Source organism: Mustela putorius, unplaced genomic scaffold (genome assembly GCF_011764305.1).
Source record: "Mustela putorius furo isolate JIRA1106 unplaced genomic scaffold, ASM1176430v1.1 tig00003845_pilon_pilon_pilon, whole genome shotgun sequence".
Lineage (NCBI taxonomy): Eukaryota > Metazoa > Chordata > Mammalia > Carnivora > Mustelidae > Mustela > Mustela putorius.
Window position 1 is genome coordinate 90,952,992 of NW_025421998.1, and position 27,730 is coordinate 90,980,721.

At 42.0% G+C, this 27,730-nt stretch overlaps 1 protein-coding gene across 5 annotated transcripts in view; it reads right to left on the reverse strand.

Moving 5' to 3' along the window:
* Positions 1-27,730, reverse strand: part of DGKI (diacylglycerol kinase iota) — a 442,305-nt gene that overhangs the window by 222,688 nt on the left and 191,887 nt on the right. For 4 of the 5 annotated variants that reach the window (XM_045063015.1, XM_045063018.1, XM_045063017.1 and 1 more), the window contains exons 6-8: positions 23,657-23,722; positions 6,441-6,512; positions 3,020-3,136 (exon numbers count right to left, since the gene is read on the reverse strand). In XM_045063015.1, coding sequence (XP_044918950.1) covers positions 3,020-3,136; positions 6,441-6,512; positions 23,657-23,722 — 255 coding nt within the window. The remainder of the gene's footprint in view (positions 1-3,019; positions 3,137-6,440; positions 6,513-23,656; positions 23,723-27,730) is intronic. The other variant, XM_045063016.1, reaches the window with a different exon arrangement.

The following is a 27,730-nucleotide window of genomic DNA, read 5'->3' on the forward strand; positions in this document are numbered from 1 at the left end:
TAGGAGGAAGGACTACAAAAATTTTAAAGATGTGTGACTCAGCAAGCCTTGCAACAGTAAGACAGGAAGGCAGCAGGACGTATCATTAAGAGCTCTGTTTCCAGAATCACAATTCCTAATGTCACTTCAAACTATTCAATAACTATGTGGCCCCAGGTAATTTATTTGACTTCAGCTCTCATTTTCCTTGGCTACAACGTAGGAATAGGATACCTGTCTCAGAGGTTACTTAATAGTAAAATGAGATACTGAATGTAAAGTACTTAAAATATTTCCTAATACATATAAAATCATGTTCTGATGGTCATCGATGATCCAGAGCCAAACACAAAGATTCTTCTCAATCCTTGTTATGTTTTAATGCCTACAGAATTCAACATTGATGACTGCCCTATTTTTCTTTCCATTTTTCTTGATGAAACTCTGCTATGACAGGTCTCTCCCTGTTCTGCAGGACCCTCTTCCTCCTTTCCCTTTCTGGTTGTGAATGCTAACCGTGTTAGTGAGCATTCAATACGTGTTAGTTTTTCTTACTCCTATTATTATACTTTTCTGAATCAAAGAAGGACAATAAGAAAGGGTGTGATGAGAACAATCTGGACTTTAGCCTCCAGACTGTGAACCATAATACCATCCATCGTTAGAAGTAACCAAGACTCCTCAGAGAAATGGCTGCTTCCAGGTAAGGGCAGGAAATGTGTAAGTTGTGCTCTTCCCACGCTCTTCCTGGGACGTGGCATGATTCCTGACACCAAGGAAGGCATCAAAACTCGCATGGCTCAGGAAAAATGGAGACAAGAGCTTTCTGGAAGGCGGTCTAACTGGTCGAAGATAGAACAATATAAATATTTTAAAAATGATGTCGATGGATTGAAATATCATGTATTTTCTATATCACATGAAGTTGATAATTCATAATGATACTCTCTGAAAACCACCACCACCACCACCCTTAGTTAACCAATAACATTGCTAAGATGCCAACTTATTATTCTGAAAATTTTCAAATAAACATAAATACTCAAGCATCTGTCATGTATTAGCTTTATTTTTTAGTTCTCTTATTACCAGCAGGAGAATAAAGAAGAGTAAAATCTAGAAAAACCACCTCTTGGTAACCCCCTAATATAATAGATTTAGGTAATAATCTTCAATGGATAAAATGGTGAAAGGCTGATGGACTACTTTAGGATAGATGGATTAGAAGCATAGCTCCAAAACTCACTGATTAGTCTTAAAACTAAGAGTGAACAACCTGGGGCGCCAGGTGGCTCAGTGGGTTAAAGCCTCTGCCTTCAGCTTGGGTCGTGATCTCAGGTTCCTGGGATCGAGCCCCACATTGGGCTCTCTGCTCAGTTGGCAGTCTGCTTCCCCCTCTCTCTCTGCCTGCCTCTCTGCCTACTTGTGATCTGTCAAATAAATAAATAATATCTTAAAAAAAAAAAAAGATTGAACAATCTGACACCTGTTCCTTTGAAAGGAACATCACAGAAATATACCACCACCCATGCAATATAAACTAGTCTCACAGCCTCAGGAGTACAATTTTGGACACAGCAGCCTTGCTCATGCCATTCTCCTGCCTGCTATTTCCTGTCTTCTCCATCCGTCTAAATCCCACCCATCTTTAGAGAGGTAGAATATAACTCACCTACTTCATGAGGCTCTCCCTGATCTCTCCTTAAGAAAACCACACCGTTCTTCAGAGTGGATCACGCATTACATCACGATGACTAGGAGCTTTCTTAATACCATCAGGGTTTTCAATGAAAACATGTTGATTTAACTGAATATTTAATATAAAACTCTTAGAGTACTGAATTTTAGGGGTTGAGGAACCAGAGAAGTAAAAAGGTTAGAGATTTGAAATTAACAGTAAATTAGAAATCGTTACCTGAATTTCAAACGTAGTACTACACTTGCTAACACCTTGGGCCACTCATTTAACAACTCGAAGACATAAGATGAAAAAGCTAGGCGCCCCATTTTTTAATGTACAGATAGTGCACCTGCCTCTGGAAGAGATTTCCCAAAGGCTTTGGCGGACCGTAACTAGGAAAGATATTACTAAATGTTACTCATCAACAGAAGCTGAATGCTATGTAAAAACACAAAGCAAAACAGTGTCCTTGATCTGCCAGTGTTTTAAATAACACTGAGTCAGTGAGAATAAAATGCATGATGATTCTGAAGACCATATAAAGTAGGACTGCCTTATCTTTTAGAGATATTACATTCAGCAGGATATCCTAAGGTCGCTGCATCCCCAGGACAGCTATCATTCTCCCTCTGCCCCCTGCCCCCACCATAGCACTACGAGTCTGCTATCCCATGACTTGGAGCTCGTGGTCTAAGATGTACGGTACGAAGGTAGGTATTTTGCTCTCAAAGATTACGACCGTGTTGAGAAACCGCTAAGGTTTCCCGGAACATCGCAGAGACGCTCTAGGACAGAATGTACAACAAGAATTGAATACAGAATGAGATTAGGTATTAAGAGGATAAATTCTACTTTGCCTTAAGAAAAGAGTGTTGCTCTCTGAGCGGGCCTTGTGTACTTAGGAAGGTCATGACCCCCAGTCTGCCGTTCAGGTTGGAAGTGGTGGCAAGCTCAACCAAACAATGAAGCCTGTACAGTGTGCCCTCACATTCAGTCCCTGGGGATGCCCAGGCTGGAAGAGAAGAGAGTTGTGTAAGGGTTAGTTGCACCCACCACTAGCATTTAATGAACTCAGGAGAACCCCCAAGGAGAACACCATTAGCACCTGAACGGGAAGGAACCATTCCTGCTGTGGAACTTGGATCTCTTCAGGAAAGGGAGGCTGGTTCCATGAGAGAGCCCCACTGTGGTACAGTGATGGGCTAAATGGAACGGACTGGGGGAAGCTGAGCATGGGGCCGTAGGGACGAGTGAGCAGAGATTTTCGGATCCCCAGAAAGAGTCAGGGCAAGAAAAGCAAGAAGCAGCAGTTCCTTTTTCTCCGCACTGGCCCAGGAGCACCAGGGGCCCAGAAGTTACCTGAGGTTTCTTCACCTTAATGATCCAGGTGGGCGGGACAATGACAGCAGCATGAGCCCCCAGGGAGCAGGGTTCCTCAATGTGATGCAGCATGAAGCAGGTCACCTTATTGTGAAACTGAGGAGAAAAATAGGCCAATAAACAACCCTGGGCCAAGGGCACCGCTAAAGCAAGAAGGAATGAGCGCATGCGCACACAGGCACCCCCCCCCCCCCAGGCTCACAGACGTGAAGACGCATGCTTCTTAGCACCACCCAGGCAGCCCCGGAACCGCGAGACCAGACGACTTGGAACTCGTCCCACTTTACAAACTGATAAAGAAATCAGCCGTGTAGGTCCAGGCCAGCTCAAACTTTATAAGCTTTCAATAGGATATTTACATAAGGAGGTCTCGGAGAGGTCTATTAATCCGAACCCCGGATATAATTTTGTTGCCCGCGACCTGCACCAGTCACACACTGGATGTGGGATAATGCTGGGGAGGCGAGGAAGGTTCTCCCACCTGCCTCTCCTTTTTCTAACCATAGGTGTAAACCCATTCCAGGTAGTCCTTCTCGTTTAGGAAACCCAGGAAAGAAGCAAGAGGTCTCTTCTAGAGAGTTCTTAATCCAAGAGGTAACAAAGAGATTGCCTCTCTGGGTTTATCTGGGGCTGCTTTTAAAAAATATAATGAGCCTAACTACACTCCGTAAGTCTAAAACACTTCCTGTTTTTGAAAGAAGAAAGAAAATGTAGACTGATGATCATAACAATACCTCAAGATTAGTGGTTTAACTCTATACCCATGGACTGAGTGACCATCATCTTTTGTGTGAAAAGTAATAACGATGTGTGGTAACAGTTTTTTTCCCAATAAACAAAATCCACATTATATAATAATTGTGGGCCTTAAAGCTTTAATCAGTGATTTTTTAAAAACTTTAACATCAGATTCTACTGTATTATACTTAATGGAACCATACTTTGTCATCTTAATGGGAACGATTTTAAGAATGAAAGGGAACACTGTTAATGATTATGTTGGAACAACAAACACAAATTAGAACTGTCTCAGGAAACTTGGCAAATACGGCTACCCCAATTATGTCCCAGGGGGGGTTTGTCTTCATTTTTGCCTATCCTCACATGGTCCTGTAGCAAATTACTAATTAAGTGTGGATGCAAAATAAGTTAGTGATTTCCCCTACGACCAGTTATTTGTGATCTGCAAACAATGATATACTAGAAAATATTTTCTGAATACCTTCTTCAAAAATTGATTTTCTTTCAGCAATTCAAATAAATCCCTAAACGGATGCCCACTGCACTTCTAAAATGGTCCAGTTCTCTGAGATGACCTAAGTATACCCGAGGAATCACCAATCTAAATAGACTGAGAGCTATGTCCCAAAGTGCCTAACTTTTACAAGGTGCAGTCAGAGCCTAAACCCCCAAAATCCAGCTCTTGCACCCAGTTTTTGGTTTTGTTTCCTGCAGCAGAAATTCCTATGGACATCAGATACCCTAGAATGGATTACCTATAGGCTTAAAATATTTCACCAGTGTAATTTGTCTTAAAATATTTCGTATCTTTACTTCTTGAAAAATCACCTACAACGTGATTCAACTGGACTATGAATTAATGACAAGAGAACAAGGGCGCCATGTAAAATGGGAGTGAGTTCCCAAGTTAATGGGCCCTGGATAAGCCACCTCACCACAGCCTGGTAGCTACAGTGGTGGAGCAGATGCCTTCTACTGGAGCTCGAACTACCAGTGATGCTCTCCCACAGGTGGGGCTTCACCAGCAGCCCAGACTCTGTCAGGGAGAACTAGAACTGGAACTAGCTTCTTTCTCTCCAGGTGGACATACTGCCTTGATGGTATAGTTTCATTCAAGGACTTTACATTTGTGAGCTTCTTGAACAGAAGCACAAAGAGAATTTGTGTAAAAAATAACTGAAAGGAGGGGCGCCTGGGTGGCTCAGTGGATTAAAGCCTCTGCCTTTGGCTCAGGTCATGATCCCAGGGTCCTGGGATGGAGCCCTGCATCTCGGGCTCTCTGCTCAGCAGGGAGCCTGCTTCCCCCTCTCTCTCTGCCTGCCTCTTGTGATCTCTCTCTGACAAATAAATAAATAAAATCTTTAAAAAAAAAATAACTGAAAGGAAATGCCACTGCACTACCTAGAGACAGTAGGTTCTCCTGATTCGTGGGGGCCTAGGGAAATTAAGCTAGAGAGATTAGGTCCAACTTTACAAAACTTTATAAAATTCCCCAAATGCAAAAGTTTTGACCTACAAAAATGTCAGTTTTCTACGTTGCAACTAAACGGATCTGCTCTGGCCCTGTGGGCTTGTTTGGCTAGTTAAATCTGATGTGTGTAGAGGGCTAAAGTCTTCCTGTAAACCCTTAACTTACCTGGAACACCACAGCCCTTTCTTTTCAGGCTGCCTGTGCAATGAGGAGATTCTATGTCTCAATTATATGGTCACTCAACAAAGTAGGTGAACTGAGGGTTCAGAGCAGGGGTCCACAGACTTTTTCTATAAACGGCCCACATAGTAAATAGTTTAGCTTTAAGGGGGGGAGGGGCATCCTTTCCCTGATATAACTACTCAACTCTGCTGTTGTAACACAAAAGAAGCCACAGAAGATATATAAATGGATGGACATGGCTGTGTTCCAATAAAATGTTATTTATACGAACAGGCAGCAGTCAGATTGGTCTATGGGCCATAGTCGGCCAACCCATGAGTTAGCACTGTCTGGTTAAAGAAAAGAACGGGTGCATAAGCAAACAAGAAAATGAACCATCTGGTTGGATCAGAAGTGTTAAAAAATGGACAAAGGATAAATAAAAGAAAAATAGGGAAACTACCATTGGATCCTACTGAATATATATGTTCAAATGTAAAGAAGAGTTATATTTCGATGAGCATACATACAGCTGTAACAGTATCCAAGCCTAAAGAAGGGTACGAGATCGCTCCTTATCCCAGCACCACCCCATAGGACAGTCACCCACATCAAAAACAGAAGGACCAACATGGCTGGATTCTGGTGTTACAGGGAATACCTAATGTTGCAACTTCCAACCATAAAGCAGTTATCAACAATCTAGAGTAGTAGAAGAAATACAGTCTATGGAGTAAGAAGTCCTTGATTCTAGACCCAGGGTTAGAACAGGGGAAGATTTCCCAGTCTCTGATCCTAGGCTTCAGTGTATATAAACGAAGAAGTTAATTGACCTCTATAGTTTCTTCCAGGTCATATAGACTACAGTTCTATAGTTTTAATCTTTCTTCCTTCAAGGGCCCTATTTGAGAGAAATAATCATAAATTAGAATAACCTTCCACTGGTAGACAGTAACTCAAGTAATGAGGTAAGTCTGCTGTGATAAAACAGAAGCCCATTTTCTTTCATTTTGTCCCCAAACTTACCGCCTGCTTGCACCAGGAACAGCTGATGGCCACAATCTCTTTACTGTGGAAGGAGAATTTTTGCTGGAAGCCCTGGGATGTTAGGACAAGAGATAGAGAATTTAAAACCACTTCAATCACTGCACGCATTTGCCTTCCTGAAGTCCAATGAAGTGAGTAAAGCCAAAAGTGACCCCACCACTCAAGGTGACTCAAGGGACTGCAAATACCACATTCAGCACTTATGTCCACCACCCTCTGCCATCCAAGAATGTCCCATTCCTGATTCACCTTGAGTGTAAGAGGAGGTACCAGTATTTGCTGTGCCACTAACTACTCAAAGTCAACCACAAAAAGAGTTGTTTCTTTTCCCCAAATAAACATGGTTCAGATAGGTTTTTATTACAAGCAAAGGAAAAGCCACTATTGGGTCATGTGGTTCTTTGTAATAATGGCCAACCCATCTCCGAGGAGCTGCACAATGTTAATATCTGAGAACCCACAAAGAGAAAAATTAAGTATCAGAGCTAAGACCTAGAAGTCAAGGTCTGGGAAGAGTCCAAGAGTGTCATAGGAAATTCAAACACTTTCACCATCCTCTCGGGACTCAAAACAAGCAGCTTTCAATTTTCATTCTTCACTAGCAAGCAGCAATGAGATTAATGGAATAGCAAACACAGTCCTCTTAAATGAATAAACAGAATTACTTTTCCATCAAGAATGGATGAGATGCTTTTTGGCAGCTGCTGTCCTCAAATAATTACCAGAGAGAAGGAGGCAGTAATGCTCAAAGAATTTTGTTTAGCTTTCCCAAAGATCATCCATTTCTATCTGCCTGTGACATCTAAACCCAAATAAACTAATGCAAGACAATGACCTCAAAACAATTGAAATAGGGATTTTGTAAAGTGATTGAAAGAAAAGAGAAAGATGCAATGGGCAGGGAAGTTTTTAAGGTGCTGGCTGAAAAAGTCTTGCTTTAACGTATACAGATCGTTTTAAGAAAAAAGATCGATTTACACATTATTATAAAACTTCGCAATGGCACTTTTTTTTCAGTGCCCCAAACTCCTACCCATCTGCAGCATTACACTAAGGAGCACTTCCTCCATGTTGATCCTTTCCCTTCTCTTGGGTTCCTAAAACCCATTCATGTTCTCCACCTGCTTCTCTCATCTCCTGCATATGACAGAAGACCAGGATCACTTTCAGCCCTCTGGGCTCCATGATTGCTCCTGAAATCCTTTTCTTTTGTCCCAAACTCAAATCTCACTTCCAGAAACATGACTTAACATAAGACTCCCCAGGATTTTGAAACACTTCTCCATCAAAAACCCATTTGTCAGCAACTGAAGTGCTAACAATCATTCCAAGTCCACAGGAGTGAATCCAACAGGCTAGACACCGCTCTCCTTACAAGGCCTGCTTACAAGGTTGGCCCTTGGCTGGCATCTAGAAACTTGGATTTCAAGAGGGTGCCCCGATTCCCACTCAGTTAAGAGTGGCTCATTACACCTAAAATGTGGGTACAAACAATGTGGTTTATGCTGAACACTGCTTTCCTTTTGAGTCTTGGATTTGGGAATGTGTCATGCAGAAGGTACTTACATAAACAGTCCCCCCCCCATAAAAAGTCTGAGCACTGGCCCTCTAATGAGACCGGTAGACAATATTTCACATGTGCTGTCACCACTCATATCAGAGGAATGAAGCACATCCTGTGTGGCTCTGTTAGGAGAGGACTTTCAGAAGGTTGCACCTGGTTTCCTCCAGACTTTGCCCCATGTTCCTACCCCCTTTGCTGATTTTGCTTTGCGGCCTTTCATTGTAATGTATCACAGCTGTAATGTTTACAGAGTTCTAGAAGGAATCCTAGAGAATCTTCAAAACAGGTGATCTTGGGGACCCTAACAGGCTCACCTCTCCCCAAACAGTACTGTCACTTTCCAAGGAAAGGACGCACTGTTTGTAAAACACACATGGACGAAATTATGAGGGTTGGTGGGCTGTTCGTTCACGGCTGTGTGGCCAGCAACAACCCACACATCCCCCAGCACCGAAAGTGAGGACTCCCCGACAGAAACGGCTCACACAGAGGACACAAAGTCAGAGGGCCAAAGGCAGGTCCTTTCAATTCAAGGCGGTACAATCAGATTCAATAGGAGTCAATGTGGTATAAGACAGCACCGAGTATGAAGGAATGAATTCACATGGGAGGTGTCTGCCAAGCTTGCCATCATCTCTCGGGCCACTCTTGACAGCCTGGGTGAAAGAGAGATGAATAAAGCTGCTTTTTAGAGCCACAGAACAATTTGTGGCTGTGTGAGGAAGGAAGCTGTAGCCAAGAGCAAGTAAACTGAAGCAGGGGCAGTGTCTGCGCAGGAACCCCCAGGCCAGCTCTGGCGGCGGGACAAGGTCTCCCCCGCCCCCTCCTCCCAGCCCGCCCCCCCCCGCCCCCTCCTCCCAGCCAGCAGCCATCAAGCTCCACTGATGGGTCACTTTGCATCGGGACGTTTGCTCCATTGACTAACTTCTTTCTCCTGGACAGTCTGTTTTCCCCTGTGTTCTTCATTCTCTCCTGGGCACAGCCACCAGGGAAAATGCCACGGCTTACATATCACTGTCTATCTCAAAACACCCAAAGAACTACTTTCAAGATTAGAGAATCAACTATTCCTACTGGCATTCAGACCCATCCATAACCTCCCCAACTTTTGGACATCAGTCTCTCATCCCCTCACTATTGTAAATTCTTATGTTTAGTAGGATGGATTTAATTATATTTCCAACATGCTCCATTCATTTCCATGTTTTTGCCCATTTTTTTCCCTGTTATCCTCAAGCCATCATCTAGAATGCCTACCACTCTTTCACACATAGCATCTGATGTCTGTGACGTTGACGTGCTGCACGGCTAACAATCAGTATGGCAGAATTGGTGACGTCACAGCAGTAGCTACAACTAGAAGTCTGACTGTTGCTGGGTCTGGTACTGGTGAACAGAGTCCTGGATGCCATCACACAGCCCCTGTCCTAGCAGTTTCTATAGCAGGTGACTGCAGATCAAACAGAAGCTGATGAAGAGATCCCCAAACTGGGAAGAGTTCTTGGATCTTCTAATTATTGGCCTGGTGATCTGAGGCACATCACTTAACCCTTCCAATGTCTCCCTTCACCTGAAAATGAGACTAAAACTACAAACTTCTCCTATACCACAAAACAGTTTTAAATATCAAATGAGGCAGCGTATTGCAGAGATCTTTACCTAGTAAATAGAAATGAAGGAATACTTTTATTGCTAAGAGCTAACAACACAAACCTAGGAACCTGTTCCACCACCTGCCAGTAATGCCCTCCGGCGACGAAGAAAACTGGAGATACTCTATTTGATGGTACAAAGTGGATTAGCCCCATCTCTCTACTGAATATTGGCCTTCTGGCTTCAGGGAGAAACAGTCAGTGAGTCCCCTGTTGTCCCGACGGCCACACTGATAGCAGACACAAACAACGAGGCCATCCACAACTAGGGCTCTGGGCACTGTGCTAATACTGAATTGTGGTGGGTCCCTTGGAAATGAGGTCCATGCTTTGTTTTGGAGGCTATCCTGGCAGAATCACAGCAGCCATGGCTTGGGGGTTATTGTCTAACATAGAGACATAAATAGAACCACATCAAAATCTTCATGAACCCGGTTCCCACAGACCACCTGCAATGGAGAGATTTTGGCCGGGATCTCAGCACAGCAAAAAGAGCCAGATTCCTAATTACCCATTTTTAAATGCTGGCCCAAATCTAATATTATGGTACTGACAGATGCCCTTACTGAATTTCAGCTGACTCTGATTTTTAAGGTCTATTTTGCTCATCACTATCAAAGAGCAAAATAGGGATGTGAGGTCAGATGCTTTGGATCTGACTTGAGAATTATAAATATAAATGCCATGAACCCTGAGAGATAAGGTCATTTTTTTTTTTTTGGTTGAGTTTTTTAATGAAATTGAGTCCTTGGACTAAAGTTTAAACAACATTTATTCTGAGCAGCTCTGCTGTATCTTTCTCTCCTGTAATCTAGGGCATATACAAAAATGGCCCTCAGTTCTAGGGGGAAAAAAAAAAAGGCTTTACTTGAAACAAACAAATGATTTTACTGTTTGTGTACTTAACTGAGGTTTGGATAAGGAAATCTCCTGACCTCTGCCTGATTCTCTGTTTGACTTCATTTTATCCAACAGAATTGCTGATGCTGCTCTTGCCTCCAAAATTTTAAACAATAAAAACAAAATAAATCTCTGCATATCTGCTCCCATGCCCAAGGTTCACAAACTATTGCAAAAGGCAAACCCAAGGGAATCATAAGACTAAGCCAATATTTATCTCCAAACAGAGAACTTGAAGTATCTTTGCTCAAGTACTTTCTATAATTTTTTGAAAAATATGTATATTTTTACACATTGTATATTTGATATCTAAAATGTGCATCAGATGCAGGTTCATTATTTCTAGAAAAATGAGATGAAATTCTAAAATAAAACTCTTATAAGCTTACCCAATGGAATATAAATACCACAGCTACTTAATACACTGAAAAAGGGAATGTTTCCAATCCGGGCAGAACCTCACTAAAGATCTCAAACCGGTTGTGTTGTTTCAGTGCAAATGCTTTTAACCAGCTTAGGCTCACAAACAACTGTGACATTTGAGCACCACCAGCTGAAGCTGATACATAGCTAAGACCTTTGAGTGACTCCAGAGTAGACCCACAGCCACCTAACTGAAAACATCTTTTTAGCCTATAAAAAGGGTACTTGTGGGGCGCCTGGGTGGCTCAGTGGGTTAAAGCCTCTGCCTTTGGCTCAGGTCGTGGTCCCAGGATCCTGGGATCAAGCCCCACATCGGACTCTCTGCTCAGCGGGGAGCCTGCTTCCTCCTCTGTCTCTGCCTGCCTCTCTGCCTACTTGTCTGACAAATAAGTAAATAAAATCTTAAAAAAAAGGGGGGGGGGTATTTGTTTGACTGTTGAGTGACCCAGGCACAGACCTACACCAATCTAATCTAACCAATCCAAAACCTTCTCCCCCAACAAATAAAAAGTGACAATTGTTTTGACCAACTACCCAGAGACTCGTGGACGAATTCTGCCCTATCCAGAGTACAACCTCTACTCTTCAATTAACAAAACCACCATAAGCCAATCCCTTTCCTAGTACGTACAAGCTGTTGACATTTCCCCTTGACAAACTATTAGTCCAGTCTTCCATGATATGTGTACCCTGCCTGACAATGTTAATCAGTAGATATTAGGCTATTTTTATAATATGCCTTTTTCCTTGGTCTTCTCACAGGGAAAATTTAGTAGCATCGATATATGCACCCTTTAGGCTAGTGCAGCTTTAGAAGAGCCTAGATATGGAAGCAATCTAAGTGTCCACAGATGTATGGATAAAGAAGATGTATGTGCGTGCGCGCTCACGCGCGTGCACACACACACACACACACACACACACACACTGTCAGAAAAAAAGGAACTCAGCCATAAAAAATAAATTGTCATAGAGATAACATGGAGGAACCTAGAGAGTATTATGCTTAAGTCAGAGAATGAAAAATATTATATCATCTCGCTTTCTGGGGCATCTAAAAAACAAAACAAATGAACAAACAAAAAACAGAAACAGACCCATAAATACAGAGAACCGATGGTTGCCAAAGGACAGGGGTGTGCGTGGATGGGCAAAACAGGTAAAAGGGAATGGGAGGTACAGGCTTCTGGTTAGGGGATAAATAAGACAGAAATGGAAAGTACAGCACAGGGAATACAGCCAATGATTTCTTGTAGCATTGTATGGTAACAGACGGAAGCTATACTTTTGATCGTAACACGATCACTATGTCAGATCACTATGTTGTGCACCTGAAACTAACACAACATTGTGCTGACTGTACTTTAATAGGAATAAAAAAAATACCCCCAAAATGGCAGAATTAATATTCTAGTTTATGCAACATTAGAGTTTATTTACTCATAGAGAATCCAATTTACCTGAACTTCCTAAATTTCCTATACTTGTTTTGCTAGTCTTAAGCTAAAATTTGTATGAATACTCAAGATTTTCCAAAACGTAAATCTATGTGGTCATCTAAAATGAATGATAATAAATGATGTCTTTATAAACAGAATTGTAGGAAGCAATGTTTTTATAATTTCTGACAGTGCTATAAATTATGAATCTATGGTGGCTTTATTAAAATGATCTTCAAAAAGTCTTAAATTCTTGCCTCTTGGGTTTAATTACAATACACTTTATAGCATTAATTAAAGGCTCTGAAAATTTATCGATGCCTTTATTGCCCATAATATGCTCTTGCTCCAGGATAATTGCTGACTTACACACACAGATTGACACTTTATTATTTTTCAATAAAACATTCTGCGTCCTTCCATTCTAATGCTGCTGCTAATTACAATGCATTAATCAGAGCTCGTCAGTCTTATTATCCTCATCATTTCTGCTTTTCCCATTAATTTATCTGAAGGCTCCTGCTATAAACTACAGATCATATATTGAGGAAGCAAAATTTGGGGCACCGTCATCTTAGTAAAGTTAACATGGCTACCATGAACTTGTCAGACTATATGGAGAGTCTAAGATATGATTTCCAGAACTTAGTCCTTTCAGAGACAGATGACTTCATCGAAGCAGATGGCTTGCAACCCAGGACCTTGCCTATTAAGGAATAATTAGGATTAGGCCTATAACAATGGCTACTGATTTACATTTTAATCTACATGTTAACTACTTTTAACTGTGATATTTATATTTTATATTTTTATGACTACCCGGATTTGAGGACAAAAATGTTTTATACAGATACTTGCTGTTATACACAACATGGCCCAAACTGCATATGAAACTTACTGTTGGGTCTGTTTTTTTGTCCTAGAACACCTGGGAAGTTCCTTCTATGAAAGTATTTTCCTAATGAGACAACCAGCTACAATATAATAATGATCATCCATGAAAATTAATTTCATCTCATTGTCCTATGATACTTACCAATAAAATTATAACACTGATGATATTCACCAAGCAGGTTGTTTTGTTTAAAAACAACTTCTCCCAAAGATAGGATTGATGTTACTACAGTTACCAAATGCAAATCATTGCAGCTTTTCAGAGAAGCCATATGATCTATAATCTTGTTGACAGTATGACATTCCAGGAGGTAACTGGCTGTACTTTTGCTCTTAACTAATTGAGGAAAACACTCTTCTGCTGGCAGAACTAACTACACTTTCTTTCTGTGCAAACTTGGGCTATTTTGCTATAACAGCCCCCAGACAGCTGAGAAAGAGACAAAATTTGCCAAAATTACTCAGATTTCGCCCCTCCTGGTTTCATGAATTTATGTCAAAGTAAAAGCACCAAATAATGTATCCTTTTAGAGAAAGAAAGGATTCTGCTGTCTAGAAATAATTTTGACTTCATTCTAAGGGTTTAATAGTCAACCGGTGGATTTTCCAGCTATACCTAATAGCCACTATTTCCATGAGATTTTGATCATCTCTTCCTCTACCACAGCAATTCTGGCATTTCTACTCAACTTAATGAGGACTGTTTTTTGGTTCAAGTTTCAAACACCATCTAATGTTACATTACCCTTCCTGATAGCATTTCAAATGACCTAATGACCTGTCACATCAACTGCACATGTGCAGCCAGAGCCATGTGCCTTGGTATACAGGCACCAAGAATGAACAGATCACACCTCAAAAGATCGGCTGCAGGACATAACCAGGATGTACCAGCTGGAATGGGAAAGCATACATGGGACTGCATCCTGAGGGTTCAGAATAAAAAGGGGCAGGACTTCAAGTTGGATAAAGGAGTCTCTCAGTGTGGGAGCAGTCCTCTATAGTAGGGCATTTAGCATATTATCAGGAAGCCCAGAAGATGATGCTAACACTCAATGGCATTCTGAAAACTTGAATAAAGAAGCTTCATGTTAAGTAAAGTAGAAATTCTTGAATTGCTATGATAGGAGAAGTGATGAAAGTCTCACAGAAATAGACATGATGGAGTTGCTGTATTAGGTACAAATTAGGAAAATCCATCAGCTGACTCTGTTCTGCAAGAGGATGCAAAGGATACTCCCCTTAAAAAAGCAATGAAAAACTGGTAAGAAGGACACCATCACTGTTGAGAAGTTCTCCTCTGTAGGATAGGTCTGATGGTATGAAATGGCTTATGGAGTGAGCATTCTGACACCAACTGGGATTACGGAATCCCAAAATAATGGGGACCATATGGTGCCACGTAACCACTGAAGCAAGGTGGGTACAATTACTGCAAGACTGAAGTTGCAGCCAATGGGGCTGGACCTACGGAGACCTATCAGATGGTTAATACAGCATTCCCTCCCCAGCAAGATGGATTTTCAGATAAAATGGGTATTGCTCAATCCATACCATGAAAAGAAATCAAGAAGGGAGGATTAAGAGATATGAGGACAAATGCTCCCGTAGAGAATCATAATCTTTTGCCTCATTTCTGGACTTAGGCCAGTTTTCAAAGATAAAACTCACTGATTAGAAAGAGCAAGTCCACAGAAAAATCCTACAAGATCATAGCAAGGGTCTATAGCAACATTTCCCCAGCTTCTAACTAGAAGGATCTACAGACATTTGCTTGAGTAGTTGTACACTGGGGAGGCAGAAAATGTCCCCATACTCTAAAGACCCTGGGACAAGAGCCCAAGTTGAAATGCATACCCAAGGACCTGGCTGGGTATGAAGCAATATCTTGGTGGCCCTGTTAGAGTAGAGATGTATGAGGTCCAGTTAAAAAAATAAAGTCCTGGACCAGGACTGGTTCACAAAGTGTCTACTGGTTCCACAAATCCACAAGGATTAATTTCCCTAATCCCTAACTGTGTAATTGGAGTGGACATATCTGGTATATTTGGCAGAACTCCAATTATTGGTTCCTTGGCCTGTTGTGCAAGAGCTGGCATAGGGAGGAAGCCCAGGCGAAACTGTAAACCACCCTCCTAGTCATATCTAAATCAAAACCAATGTCACATTCTCAAAAGTAATGGGTACCAGGTGATATTAACTGATTAATTTTTAAGTTATGACAATGGTATTGTTTGTTTCTTTTTTAATTATTACCTCTTTACCTGCCATCCTTAGAGACTGCAAGAAGCCATGACCATGGTCCCCAAAATATTCCCATTTAATTCACAAGCTGAGCTCCTACAAAACCAGATATTGGGGCACCTGAGTGGCTCAGTGGGTTAAAGCCTCTCCCTTCAGCTCAGGTCATGGTCTCAGGGTCCTGGGAGTGAGCCCCACATTGGGCTCTTTGCTCAGCAGGGAGCCTGCTTCCCCCTCTCTCTCTGCCTGCCTCTCTGCCTCCTTGTGATCTCTGTCTGTCAAATAAATAAATAAAATCTTAAAACAAACAAACAAAAAAACAGATATTATACTGGAGAATAACGCCGGATTACCACAAATTCAACCCGGTGTATCTAAATGCAGGGATCTTCTGACCATGAGTGTATGACATGGGGTCACTGATTTGGCAAATGAATTATTTTCCATCCCTTTCTGAAAAGGGAATCAACAACTGTGTACAATCATTTGGTGGAGTTAACAGGGCTTTTGACTCATCTGAAATGCATCCCAGTGTAATGCAAAGAGACCTGAACCATACAAACATTCTGCAGAACACCACTAGGTTTACTCTATCAATGACATCGTGTCTAAGTGGATGGCAAGAAATGGTAAGAATGTGGACAGTCTTAATAAGATAGAAGGTGGGGAGATAAGCACTATGAAAACACAGAGGTCCCACACATCAGTGAAGCTTCTAAAGAGCAGTGGTCAAGGGCATGCAAGAATATCCTGTCCAATCTAGAGGAAAGATCATTGAATTCCACAGTTTGACGACTAGCAATGAAGCACAGCACCGTCTAGGCCTCTTAGGGCTCTGGAGGCAGCATACTCTGCACTGAGGAATACTGTCCTGATCCATGTATTGGATGACATTAAATTCTTCCAACTTAGAGTGAGGCCCAGTGCAAAAACATCTCTGCAGCCACGGCCAGTCTACAAAGAAAAGTACCCGCTATCACTTGGGTCATACAACCAAGACAACCCCATGCTACTAGAGGTACTGGGGAAGGAGGAAAGATGCCCCGTGGGGTTAATGGCAAGCCCCAATGGGAGAACCACAACACAGATTGGATTCTGAAGCAGGGTTGTGTCATCTGCAGGAGAGAACCACATATCTTTCAACAAACAACTCCTAGGCTACTGTGCTCTGCTGGAAGAATTACCTGAGTACAGATCACCAGGAGGTCATGACCTGGATTCTGTCAGATCACAAAGCCATAAAGTTGGGTGGGCCCAGCTGCAATCCATCATTATATTCAATGGGGACCATCTGGGATTTGGCATGAGCAATTCCAAAAACCACAAGAAAGATGTCTGAGGGGGTCAGACTCCCCGTATCATCCACTCTTACACGTAGTACCAGGCCTCTTATTTGACTCACACCGATGAAGATGAAGATATAGAGGTCCCTAATGACCATCTCACAGGGGAGGAAAAAGCTGAGACTGGTTTCCAGATGGGTCAAGTTGGCCTGTGAGTCCAGGTCAAAGGCAGACTACGGCTTCACTAAAGCCTACTTGGGAATGGCCCAGAGAATTGTAAATAGGAAGAAATCCTCCCAAAGAACATCACTTCAGGTAGGGCAGCTGCTCATCCACTTTGTGTGAAAGGATAGGAAGGTAGCCTGACCCATGAGTATAAAAGGACTTACGGGCAATGGTGAATGGCTTGGCTAGTTGATGAAAGGCAAGGAAACAGGGAGGTGTGGGGAAGAGGTACGTGGATGCACACATGAGAGTCGAAGGTCTTAAGACAAAAGGTGGGGAGATAAGCACTACGAAAAAACAGAAAAATCAGTGAAGCTTCTAAGGTTTGAAAGTGAGAGTAAGAGACAAGGAGTATAAGGTGAGAGTAAGCACAAGGAGAGGAGATCATGGTATTCCATATTAAAGTCCACCAGGGAGCACTCGCTCTATAAGAACTAAACACTTGGGCGCAGTAACAAGGACTCCACAGTCTCATGAGCCATCCATGGCGCAGCAGGCTCCGGGGCGTGGCCAGGACAGCAATGGTGAACATTGTTTGGGTCCAAAAGCAAGAGATCTCACCCCCCAGAACGAAACTAACTCCTGCCCCTGATGAACGTCTAACCTGCCGGCCCCTTCCCAAGGCTGAGCACTGAGTATGGCACCATCCTTCAAAGGGAAGAACCAGCTATTGATGGTAAACTGATCACACTGAATCCTTTCCACTGTGGAAAGGGACGGCAACTGATCTTCACTGAAATCAACACACATTCAGGGCATGGGTTTACCTTTGCCTGCGGCTGGGTTTTGGTCAGCACCACTCTGCAAAGGCTTACAAAATCTGTTACCAACACAGGATCCTGCATAACACTGTGTCAGCCGGAGGAAGCTATTTGACAGCAATGAAGGTGCAGAAGTGAGCTTTCAGCCATGAAATATGCTGGTCCTATGGCATCCCACACCACCCAGGAGTTGCAGGCCTAACAGAGAGACAGAATGGCTTTTGAAGGTGTTAATGGAATCTAGCTTTCAGAGGATACCCTGTGAGAACCATGCTCTAGGCTCAGCACGCTCACTAAATCCATAATCATTTCATGATGCCGTCGTTTCCGGCGTAAAATACATGGATGCAGAACCCAAGGAGTTGGAATAGGAGCAGTCCTGTCTACCGTCCCTCCCATTGGGCCACTTGGGGAATTTGTGGTGCCCATCCCCAGAACCCTGGGCCCTCAGGGTCTGAATCCCAGCTGGGGAACATCTCTACCATGGGACATCACAGGAGGCCCTTGAACCTTAAACTACCACTGCGGCCAGTTACTTTGGGATCTTTGTGTCAAGAGTAGCAAGCACAGGAAGGAGTCATCATCTTGGCAGGAGTAATTGCTCCTGATCGTTAGGTGCAGGTCTAGTTATTATCTGACAAGGCCGGCTAGAAGAATCTATCTGGCACCCAGATTACCCAGTAGGGCATCCTCACTGCAGTTCAACTCCTCCCTCTGCACCAGCCCAGTGCCTTCCCAGTGAAGGCACTTCTGGAGAAAGAGCAACAGGGATGAGAGCGCCACATGAGCTGTAACTATAAGGACACTGACCAAGCCAAAGACCAGGGAGAAGTCGCCATAGCAAAATGTTTCTACAGAACTTGAGTGAGAACCGAGTGACTCAACCCCTGGGGACTGAAGTGCACAGCTTCTGAGCCCTCAGCTCTTTTACCCTTTCTTTTTCCTTTTTTTTTAAACCACTTTATTGAGGTACGATTGACATCCAAAAGGCTGTACATATTTAATGTGTACAACTCAATGAGTTCGGAGATAAGTATATACTTAAGAAGCCATCACCATAATCTATGCCATAAACATGTCCATCACCTCCAGGTGTTTCCTCCTGTCCTCCTTAGTAGTTGTTTTTGTGATAAGAACTCTTAATATCTACCCTCTCGGCAACATTTTAAGTCTACAATACAGGATTGTTCACTGTAGGCACTAGCTTGTACAGATCTCAAGGTTTCGTTCAACCTGTACAACTGAAACTCTGTACCCTTTAACTATTCTTTCTCCATTTCCCCTTCCTTGGATGAATCTGAAGGGCATTATGGTGAGTGAATTAAGCAAGACTCAGAAAGACAAATACTATAGGAAACTACTTATATGAGGCATCAAAAAGTCAAATGCATAGAAGCAGAGAGCAGAATACTAATTGCCCTTGTCTCCTTTCTTAATACTCAGCCAAGGACAGAAAGAAAAGCCAGGCTCCCGGCAGCTATGTTGGCAGGGGTTTATTGGAGAGGCTTGATTTCTTCACCCTGGTTGTGTTACCCACTCTACACCCCTTCACTGAACCTCTCGAAGTTAAAGCCAGAAGATTTCGAGCAAACACACAGACAAATAACCAAACCTGCCTAACCAGTGCAGAGATCCTCACTCTTGAACTTCATTTCTTGCCTTCAAGGGTCTCTTGACAGCTGACCCCAGGGGACACACATTTCCAGATGAGTAGAAAATGGTGTTTTATGGTGGTAAAGGAACATCTCCCATAGTCTCTAGTCAGTATTTGTCATTATTTTTATTTTACCCCCATTATTTTTCTCTAATCCCTTTCACTATTCATAGAGTATCTCAACCATACCTCATTGAATGTTTTAAAGCATTTTATTCTTTTTTGCAATAAAAAACTTCTATTGAACATATTTCCTTTAAACATATGTATTTTAAATATCATACCATAAGTTCATTTTAAATTAGTTGCTAATAATATTCTTTATAGTAAAAGGTAGTTTTGATAGTTTCCCATTTAATTAGTGCTATGCTTTTACTTAAACTCTATATGATAGTATATATAACTTACAGATAAATAATTCAAAATGATGCAGTGTTTGGTTAGGGAACTGGAAGGTACAAAAATGTAGACCAAAGTTTAACCATGCACTGTTGCATTAAAAACTGCTTTCAAGATTTGGTGTTTGGAGGTTTAGCTAGCACATTTATTTTTAGAACTTTTATATGTGTTTCTAAATGAAGAAATAAAAGATAAGGGCTCAAATTATGATTTACAAGCATATTTTCACAATTGCCATACTGCTGGGCTTGAAGGCTTGGTTCCTTCGATAATGAAAGGTAAAATTAGCCAGAATCGTGAATGTATTTTTTCTTTGCACATTGATTTTTTTTTTAAAGTACTCTGGATAACTCAATGTTGAGTGAATTTTAATTGAATGAATGTGTAGATGTGGTGAAGATCAGTAAGAGACAGGTTTGTGGAGTAAGTATGCATCCTTCCTTTAATCACTGGCTGAATACGGCTTTACATTAAACAATATCTGCTAGATCAATCCCACTGCCTCTCCAGATCCACTATCTTTCTTTATTTCACATCTCATTGTAAAAAGTTGTCTTTCATGGGTTATGTCAACAGTGCCCCTCATGCTCTGGTTTCTACTAGATTTGGCCACTGGAGGTACTGAAGGTAAGTGAGGTTGGGGTATTTATTCCCCCAGCTGGTAGGTCACCTGGGCTGGCTAAGTCTTGTGACTAAAAGTTATAGCTCCTGTGGAGGGATTCTTCCATGTCCTCACCTCTTCAGAGTTGACTTGACCATGGCTCTTTTTTTTTTTTTAATTTTTTTTTAATTAACATATAATGTATTATTAGCCCCAGGGGCACAGGTCTGTGAATCGCCAGGGTTACACACTTCACAGCACTCACCATAGCACACTCCCTCCCCAATGTCCATAACCCAACCACCCTCTCCCTACCCGCCCCCCCAGCAACCCTCAGTTTGTTTTGTGAGATTAAGAGTCTCTTATGGTTTATCTCCCTCCCAATCCCATCTTGTTTCATTTATTTCTTTCCTACGCCCCAAGACCCCCACGTTGCCTCTCAACTTCCTTGACCATGGCTCTTGCTGACTTCTTCACTATCCCTTCACTATCCCTTGGAGTTTCTCCACGCTCTACTCACACATTTTAAATATTCTCTCTATTAAACACTCATCAAATACATGATTTCAGTTTGAGTATGTTAGCTCTTTTCTGCCTAAACCCTAACTCTTATGTAATACAAGACAATGAATGAAATCAAAGTGAAATTATATAATGTTCATAAACATGGCAGCCTGTGGTAGTCAGCAAATGTTAAAGAAACTAAGCAACTGAATCATGAGCTCTCTCATCTGATATCTATCATGTGCCACACACACTCAGCCAAACACACGTTCAAGGCTCAAGAGAAAATTAATCCAAATAATTACTTTATTCTGACTTTTAAAAGTAGGAATTAAAACCACAACATCTTTAACTATAAACAATCCCTAACAACCTCATAAGTTTTCTAACCACCAGTCAGAAAAAAAAGTTTTGCTGAGTGACGTGATTATTTTTCACCCCATTCCAATGGGTAAATTATGAATAATGCATATGGGACATGTGTATAAGTGTGTGTTGGAGGGTGTGTGATGGTTTAGAATCCCTGAATGTGTAAGAATGTACAACCCTACTGATGAAAATTAAGCATAGAAGCAAAGTTTGAAATGAATTGGCGATCATTTAATCTATAAAATGGAAATAGAGCCACTAGCTTTCCTTTAATCCAGAGTATAAGCCAGGATCCAAAGAAGGATTATTTACTGTCCAGCAAGAGAAACAGGGCTAAGACCATCCCATCCCATAACTGCTTGAGTCTCTGCAAATCCGTGAGCAGCCATATTGGGATGAATATAGTAATACATTATTACGGGAACATTGTGTGAAAAGTTGGGATCACTGACTTCTCAGCTGATAGTTATGATGTGTAGAGAGCTGTGAGCACTCCAAGATTGCTGCCTGAGAACAGGGGAACCAAAGGAGACATGGTCACAGCAACAGAGTCCAGTTTTCCCCATTTGGTTGACCATGCCAACAGAAGACAAAGCCAGAAAATGGAGCATAATGTGACAGTAGGCGATACCTGTCACAAAATATGTTTATTGATTTTCTTTTAATAAAATTCCTCCAACTTTCTTGTGGCTTAGAAGTTACTGGGGGAGTGCCAGCTACTAGGCTGTCCAGTGAAGATATGTTTGCAAGGCAAAGAGCTTGTTTGTCCAGATCCTTCCTACCATTCCCATCTCTAACCTCAGAGCTGGCTATGCCTAAATACATGTTTCTTCTATCACACACACACACACACACACTCTCTCTCTCTCTCTCTCTCATGGGAAAGCTGAAGATAGTCTACAATCTACTAAGCAAGAGAAAGTCCCCAAGCCCCAAGGCAACACCAGAAAGAGTAGGGGAGATGGACCCAATGAAGGAAGGTCATATAAGAGCAGAGGGCTACTTCCTTCCACATGTAGAATGCAGTACTCCCCCTTCTTCTTCCTCCTCATCTTCCTTTTACCTTCTTCCCCTTTCAACCTATTTCATCTGTCTTCTTTACAGGCCAGAAGGGAACCAACTAAAGGTCACCATGAAGTGAGGAGATAACACCAGTTATAATGGAAGGCCATATCCTTGAAGAAGAGATAGGTAGCCTTCCAAAGAAAAACTTGGTAACGGGTGCTACAGTATGGTATTTTCTTTCCAGTACCAGTCAAAACATCATAATTCATGAAACTTTTTCCAAATCTCACTCACCCTCAACACTCCTACCTCATCTAGCCAATATTTCCAACCCTCTATTGTCAAAAATGCTATGCTGGTCGGTCAGCTCATCCCAGTGCTTGATCCAAAAAAGTCATATCGATAAATAAATTAGGAATTAACGTAAGAGGAATAAATTCTTTCAAATAGTCTTGCTTAACCCAACCAAAACTTCCCTTTACTGAGCCCCATTTACTATTGAGTAAAAACAAAAAGCCAGAAAACCAAAAAACTTGTAGTGTGATTCACCACCAGTTTAACCTTCTCAGGGGATCCTTATATTCCTAAAGTAGATCTTTGTATGATGAAAAAAGCCACAACCCAAATCTGTTGGCGTCAATCACATGTAGAATCGACGGAGTTTTATAGCATGTGGCCCAAGGAATCCACCCTTTCCCTCACCTTCCTTTTCCCAGTGGCCCTGCTCCCCAAGAGGCCTTTGACCAGTCACACTAAGAGAGAGAAAGAGTAGACACAATCAGCCACAAAATGAGGAGGCCACCTCCTTCCAGGAATGGGATGGGGTCCAAAGAGAGCAACACATTTCGTGCTTCTGTGTTGTCCTTTCTCTGCTGAGTTCTGCTCAACCACAATAACGCGTCAGTGTAAGTAGAGTGTCCCAACAACCCACAGACTTGCTGCTGCTGAGTGAGAAGTGTGACAGGCCAGGAGTCCTCAGAAAGGGCTTTTAGCAAAATAAGAAGTGTTATTTTTTTAACCATCCACAATGAAATTCACCGTAATAGCATATCCATCTCTCTTAAAACGTGCTCATACCTGGATTTAAGACCCCTGCCTCTGGCAGTGAGTTCTACAACTGAAATACCTCTTGAGGAAAGGGACCTGGAGACATAGGGCTTTTCAGAAAGGAGGAGATGTACTGAGCCCTGGATTCAGCGTGAGAGGACTCATCTACCGCAGGAGCTTACGAAGGCCCGGGGAGCCTCTTGAGATGGCCGTGGGAGTGCCGGGGCCCCTTACCTTACCACACTGCTTACATTTTCCCTCCTGCCGACGCCGGTGTACCCAGTGATGACGCACAAAGTTCTGTGGGAAAACAACATTAAATGAGTAGGTTTCAATTTGCCAACCCTATTGCTATTCTTTTTTTCAAATGTTTTAAGCATGTTGATTTCCATAAACCATAATCTCAGCCCCTATTAGCACAAAACCAAATATGTGCATGTGTGATTTAACCATAAACACGAATCCACTTGGAAAACTGAAGGCACCCCCATGCCCAGTGATCTTTTGGATCTGTAGAAGCCGCTCATCACGCCCTCCCTCCACGTCTTCCTCGTGGCCACCCGGTAACGCCATTATTACTCTGCTTCCTTCCTAGCGGAACACTCTACAGACATGGGAAGTCACTGAAATCCCCTTGGGGAGGTAAAAAGGTGAGGGAGAGAAGATGAAGCAGCAATATCCATTTTTAAAAACAAATATGTATTTTATTGCCTTATATAGGCCAGGCACCAAACATCCACTTTAGAAGGAACTTAAAGAAATTAAGGTCTCGGGAAGAAACAGGTATCCTCATTCAGGACATACTGGATGAGAATTTGTCACTAGTCAAAGTGAAGGGAAGGAAAAGTTCAAGGACAAAGATGACGGAGGCAAGAGATGTGGACCCATCGTGATGGCTGTGCGATGACGGTGTGTCTAAACTGTCCTGGGGCTCTAGATACTTCATCCATTCTCAAAGTCTATTCTCCTCTTGGATCATAGGAAATACAGAACTTCCTCTTCCTCCCAAATAGTCGATCGCTCCTCAGGAAGGGAGTTAAGGAGCCCCATCACCACTGCTCTTCGGATATATCATAGGAGAGAAAGTTGTTTTTAGGCCCAATGGCACAAATAAACTTATATATACAACTCATCCTTCTTGGACCTATTGGTATTTATATACTTTTTTTATGTTTTATTTTTATTGTATATTTACATAAAATAATTCCTTTTTTTCCTTTGTTCTTTCCTGAGAAAGCACATTTTACCTGACACTAACATGTGTATCATCGGGCCACAGCCTATATTTTCCCTTTAAAAGGCCCTTTAATATGTAGCCAGCCATTCAGTCAATACTAGATGCCTACATCTTGCCAGGCCCTGTCGTAGGTATACAGCAAATAGATCGATGTTGAAGAAAAAAATGTTCTATCGACAAATGAAATTCAGAGCGACAAAAATACCTTGAACAAACATGAGCATTATCTAAAATGCCACCTCCATTTCTCTTTATAATGCCAAATCAATTCAAGTTAAAACTAAACAAAGATCCTAGAGGAATAATGGTCTTTTAGCTATAATAAGATATAGAGAAGCATAATGGGCCCACTAATTAGTCTAAGTTTTGTCTTTCTTTTCCCACTGAGGCAGTTTAATAAAACAAGGACACAATTCTTATATTGTTCTCAGAAAGAAGCTAATTAATAATATTTTTGAGTACTACGTGTCAGGTACTTTAAAAAATGCTTTAAATGTAACAATTATTTTAATTTTCATGAGAATTTTTATGAGTAGGGCTGCTATTCAGTTGGTATGTACCAGAAAAATCCCATGAGTTGTTAAAATACTGAAATATTTCTATACTGGTTGATAGATTAGTTTAGTTCCCCTACCCTCCTCCTGACTCCTTCCTAACTGCCATAGCACTCCACCTCACCCCACCGCTTTAACACTGGAAATCTTTTCTACCCCCTCATTATTAAGCCACTAGAATGTTCATTTCTGGCAGGTCTCTGGGATTCTGTTCCAATGAGTTCTTTTTCTTTTTTTTTTAAGATTTTATTTATTTATTTGACAGAAAGAGAAAGCGAGAGAGGGAACACAAGCAGGGGGAGTGGGAGAAGGGGAAGCAGGCCCCCTGCTGAGCAGAGAGCCCGATTGGGGCTCAGTCCCAGGACCCTGAGATCATGGCTTGAGCCGAAGGCAGAGGCTTAACTGACTGAGGCAACCAGGCGCCCCAATGAGCTCTCTTTTGAAAACAAATCACGTTGCCTGAGCAATGCCCCTGGGACTGCCCCTACCCCCACCCCCAGCACACTCAGAAGACTGGGCTATGCCCAACTGATGGTGGTTGTCTGTGTCAGTTTAAGTATCAGACAAACAATGCTGGGTCCCCTGGCCCGCTGGGGCTCTCAGAACAGTGGCAGCAAGTCAAGAACCTGCCACCTAATGGGGATGAAGTTGCTGGACCCTGCACCTCTCTACTCACAGGTGAGGCTGATCACGCCAGCCTTCCATCCACTCAGGTGACGAGAACCCTGCCCACTGCTGGCTTAAGAGCAGGCCTAGGGCGGACTGAGCCAGCTGCCAATTGTACCATGTCTCAATTCACAGCATTGTAGGGCACATGATCGGGGGTTTTGCTTGAGTTATCACTATCATCCTCCTTTTAGAGATCAGAAAACTAAGGTATTGAGTGGTGACTTCGGATTTAAGGGTCCGAGCAAGGATTCAATCCCAACAGAGCCTACGCTCTGAACCCCTGTGTCGCTGTGCCTTTCCTCTGCTCTGGAACCTTGGGATCAAGCTCCTTCAGGAAATGATTTCAGTGACCGTCAGTAGTAGAAATACTGAATATACAAAAATGTCGGACAATACTATAAGAGAGAACAATTTACTGTAATTGCTGTTAGTTTAGAAGAAACTGTGGGAAAATGAACAATGCATTGATGATAAGGGAAGTTCTCTGCATATGGAAACTGTAAGTCACCTAATGACTATCAATTCGAGGAGGGAAATGTTGGAAGAATTTGATGCAACTGCCTATGAAATCAGGGCTGACTCATGGGGTTATTTAGCTAGTGACAGCTCTAATCAGAAGATTAAACCGACAATTTCCAGGAGTCAACAATTATTTAGAAATTATAAGACTGACTTAATGAATCATTTATGTTGCAACACGTGTCATTTGGTAAACAGATTGAGAATACCCTGTAGTTTAATCTGTGTAGGGAATGTAAGGGAACACGTCTAAAATGTTTATTTAAATATTACTGTATGACTCAGGAAGTTGTCAAATATTTTTATTATCATTCTTCCTAGAAATTGGGTCCTAGATCAAAGCACAGAGAAAGTAACTGAAACAAAAGCTCTCCTTGAGAAGACACTGAGTAACTGCCTTCCTTATGGAGCTCCGATCTGAGAGGTGAAGCATCTTCCTATGAAAAGATCTTCTTGGGCCTGAAAGGAATTCCTTCTATCAGTGCTTTAAGACTTAGAACAAACATCCAATAAATGTGTGTTGAGTGGAATGGAATTCTGAACCTAATTTTTTTGATGATCAACTCGTGTAGTTACCACTTTGGAGGTTCATCATTTGCTGTATCAATCGGGGGGAAAAACCCAATTTCTATAAATTTACTGCTGTTTTCTAATCCTTACTCCCAAACACTCATTTTTATACTCTTCTGACTATTATTCACATCTCCTAAATTATGGAGCTGAAGATTAGACTCAGAATCCTTATACTGGAAATGTGAGTGTGGACATACTGCTGTTAAAATAAGCAAAGCAAGGGTACCTGGGTGGCTCAGTGGGCTAAGCCTCTGCCTTCGGTTCAGGTCATGATCTCAGGGTCCTGGGAGTGAGCCCTGCATAGGACTCTCTGCTCAGCAGGGAGTCTGCTTCTCCCCCTCTCTCTCTCTGCCTGCCTCTCTGCCTACTTGTGATCTCTTTCTGTCAAATAAATAAATAAAATCTTTAAAAAAAGAAAAAAATAGCAAAGCAAGGCTGTAACATCTTTCTATTGTTCATCGGTAATCTCTGAACTATTCATGCACTATCTTCAAGTACTGGGCAAGGAAAGGGCTATTACATAGGTGTGTTAAAATCTCAGTGATACAATATTTCAGGGTTTGTACTTGGTATTGTTAGCAGAGACACGTCGCAGACTTGCTCACTTATTTCCAAACAGCAAGTTCAATTCCTAGTATTACTCATAAAGTGCATGAAAGAATCTTAAAATTATAACCTAATCTGCACAGCTTATGTCTAGGAAAACCTAGAGGTCCAGAAAGATTCCATGTAGAGGAGTCCTACCAACATTCACTA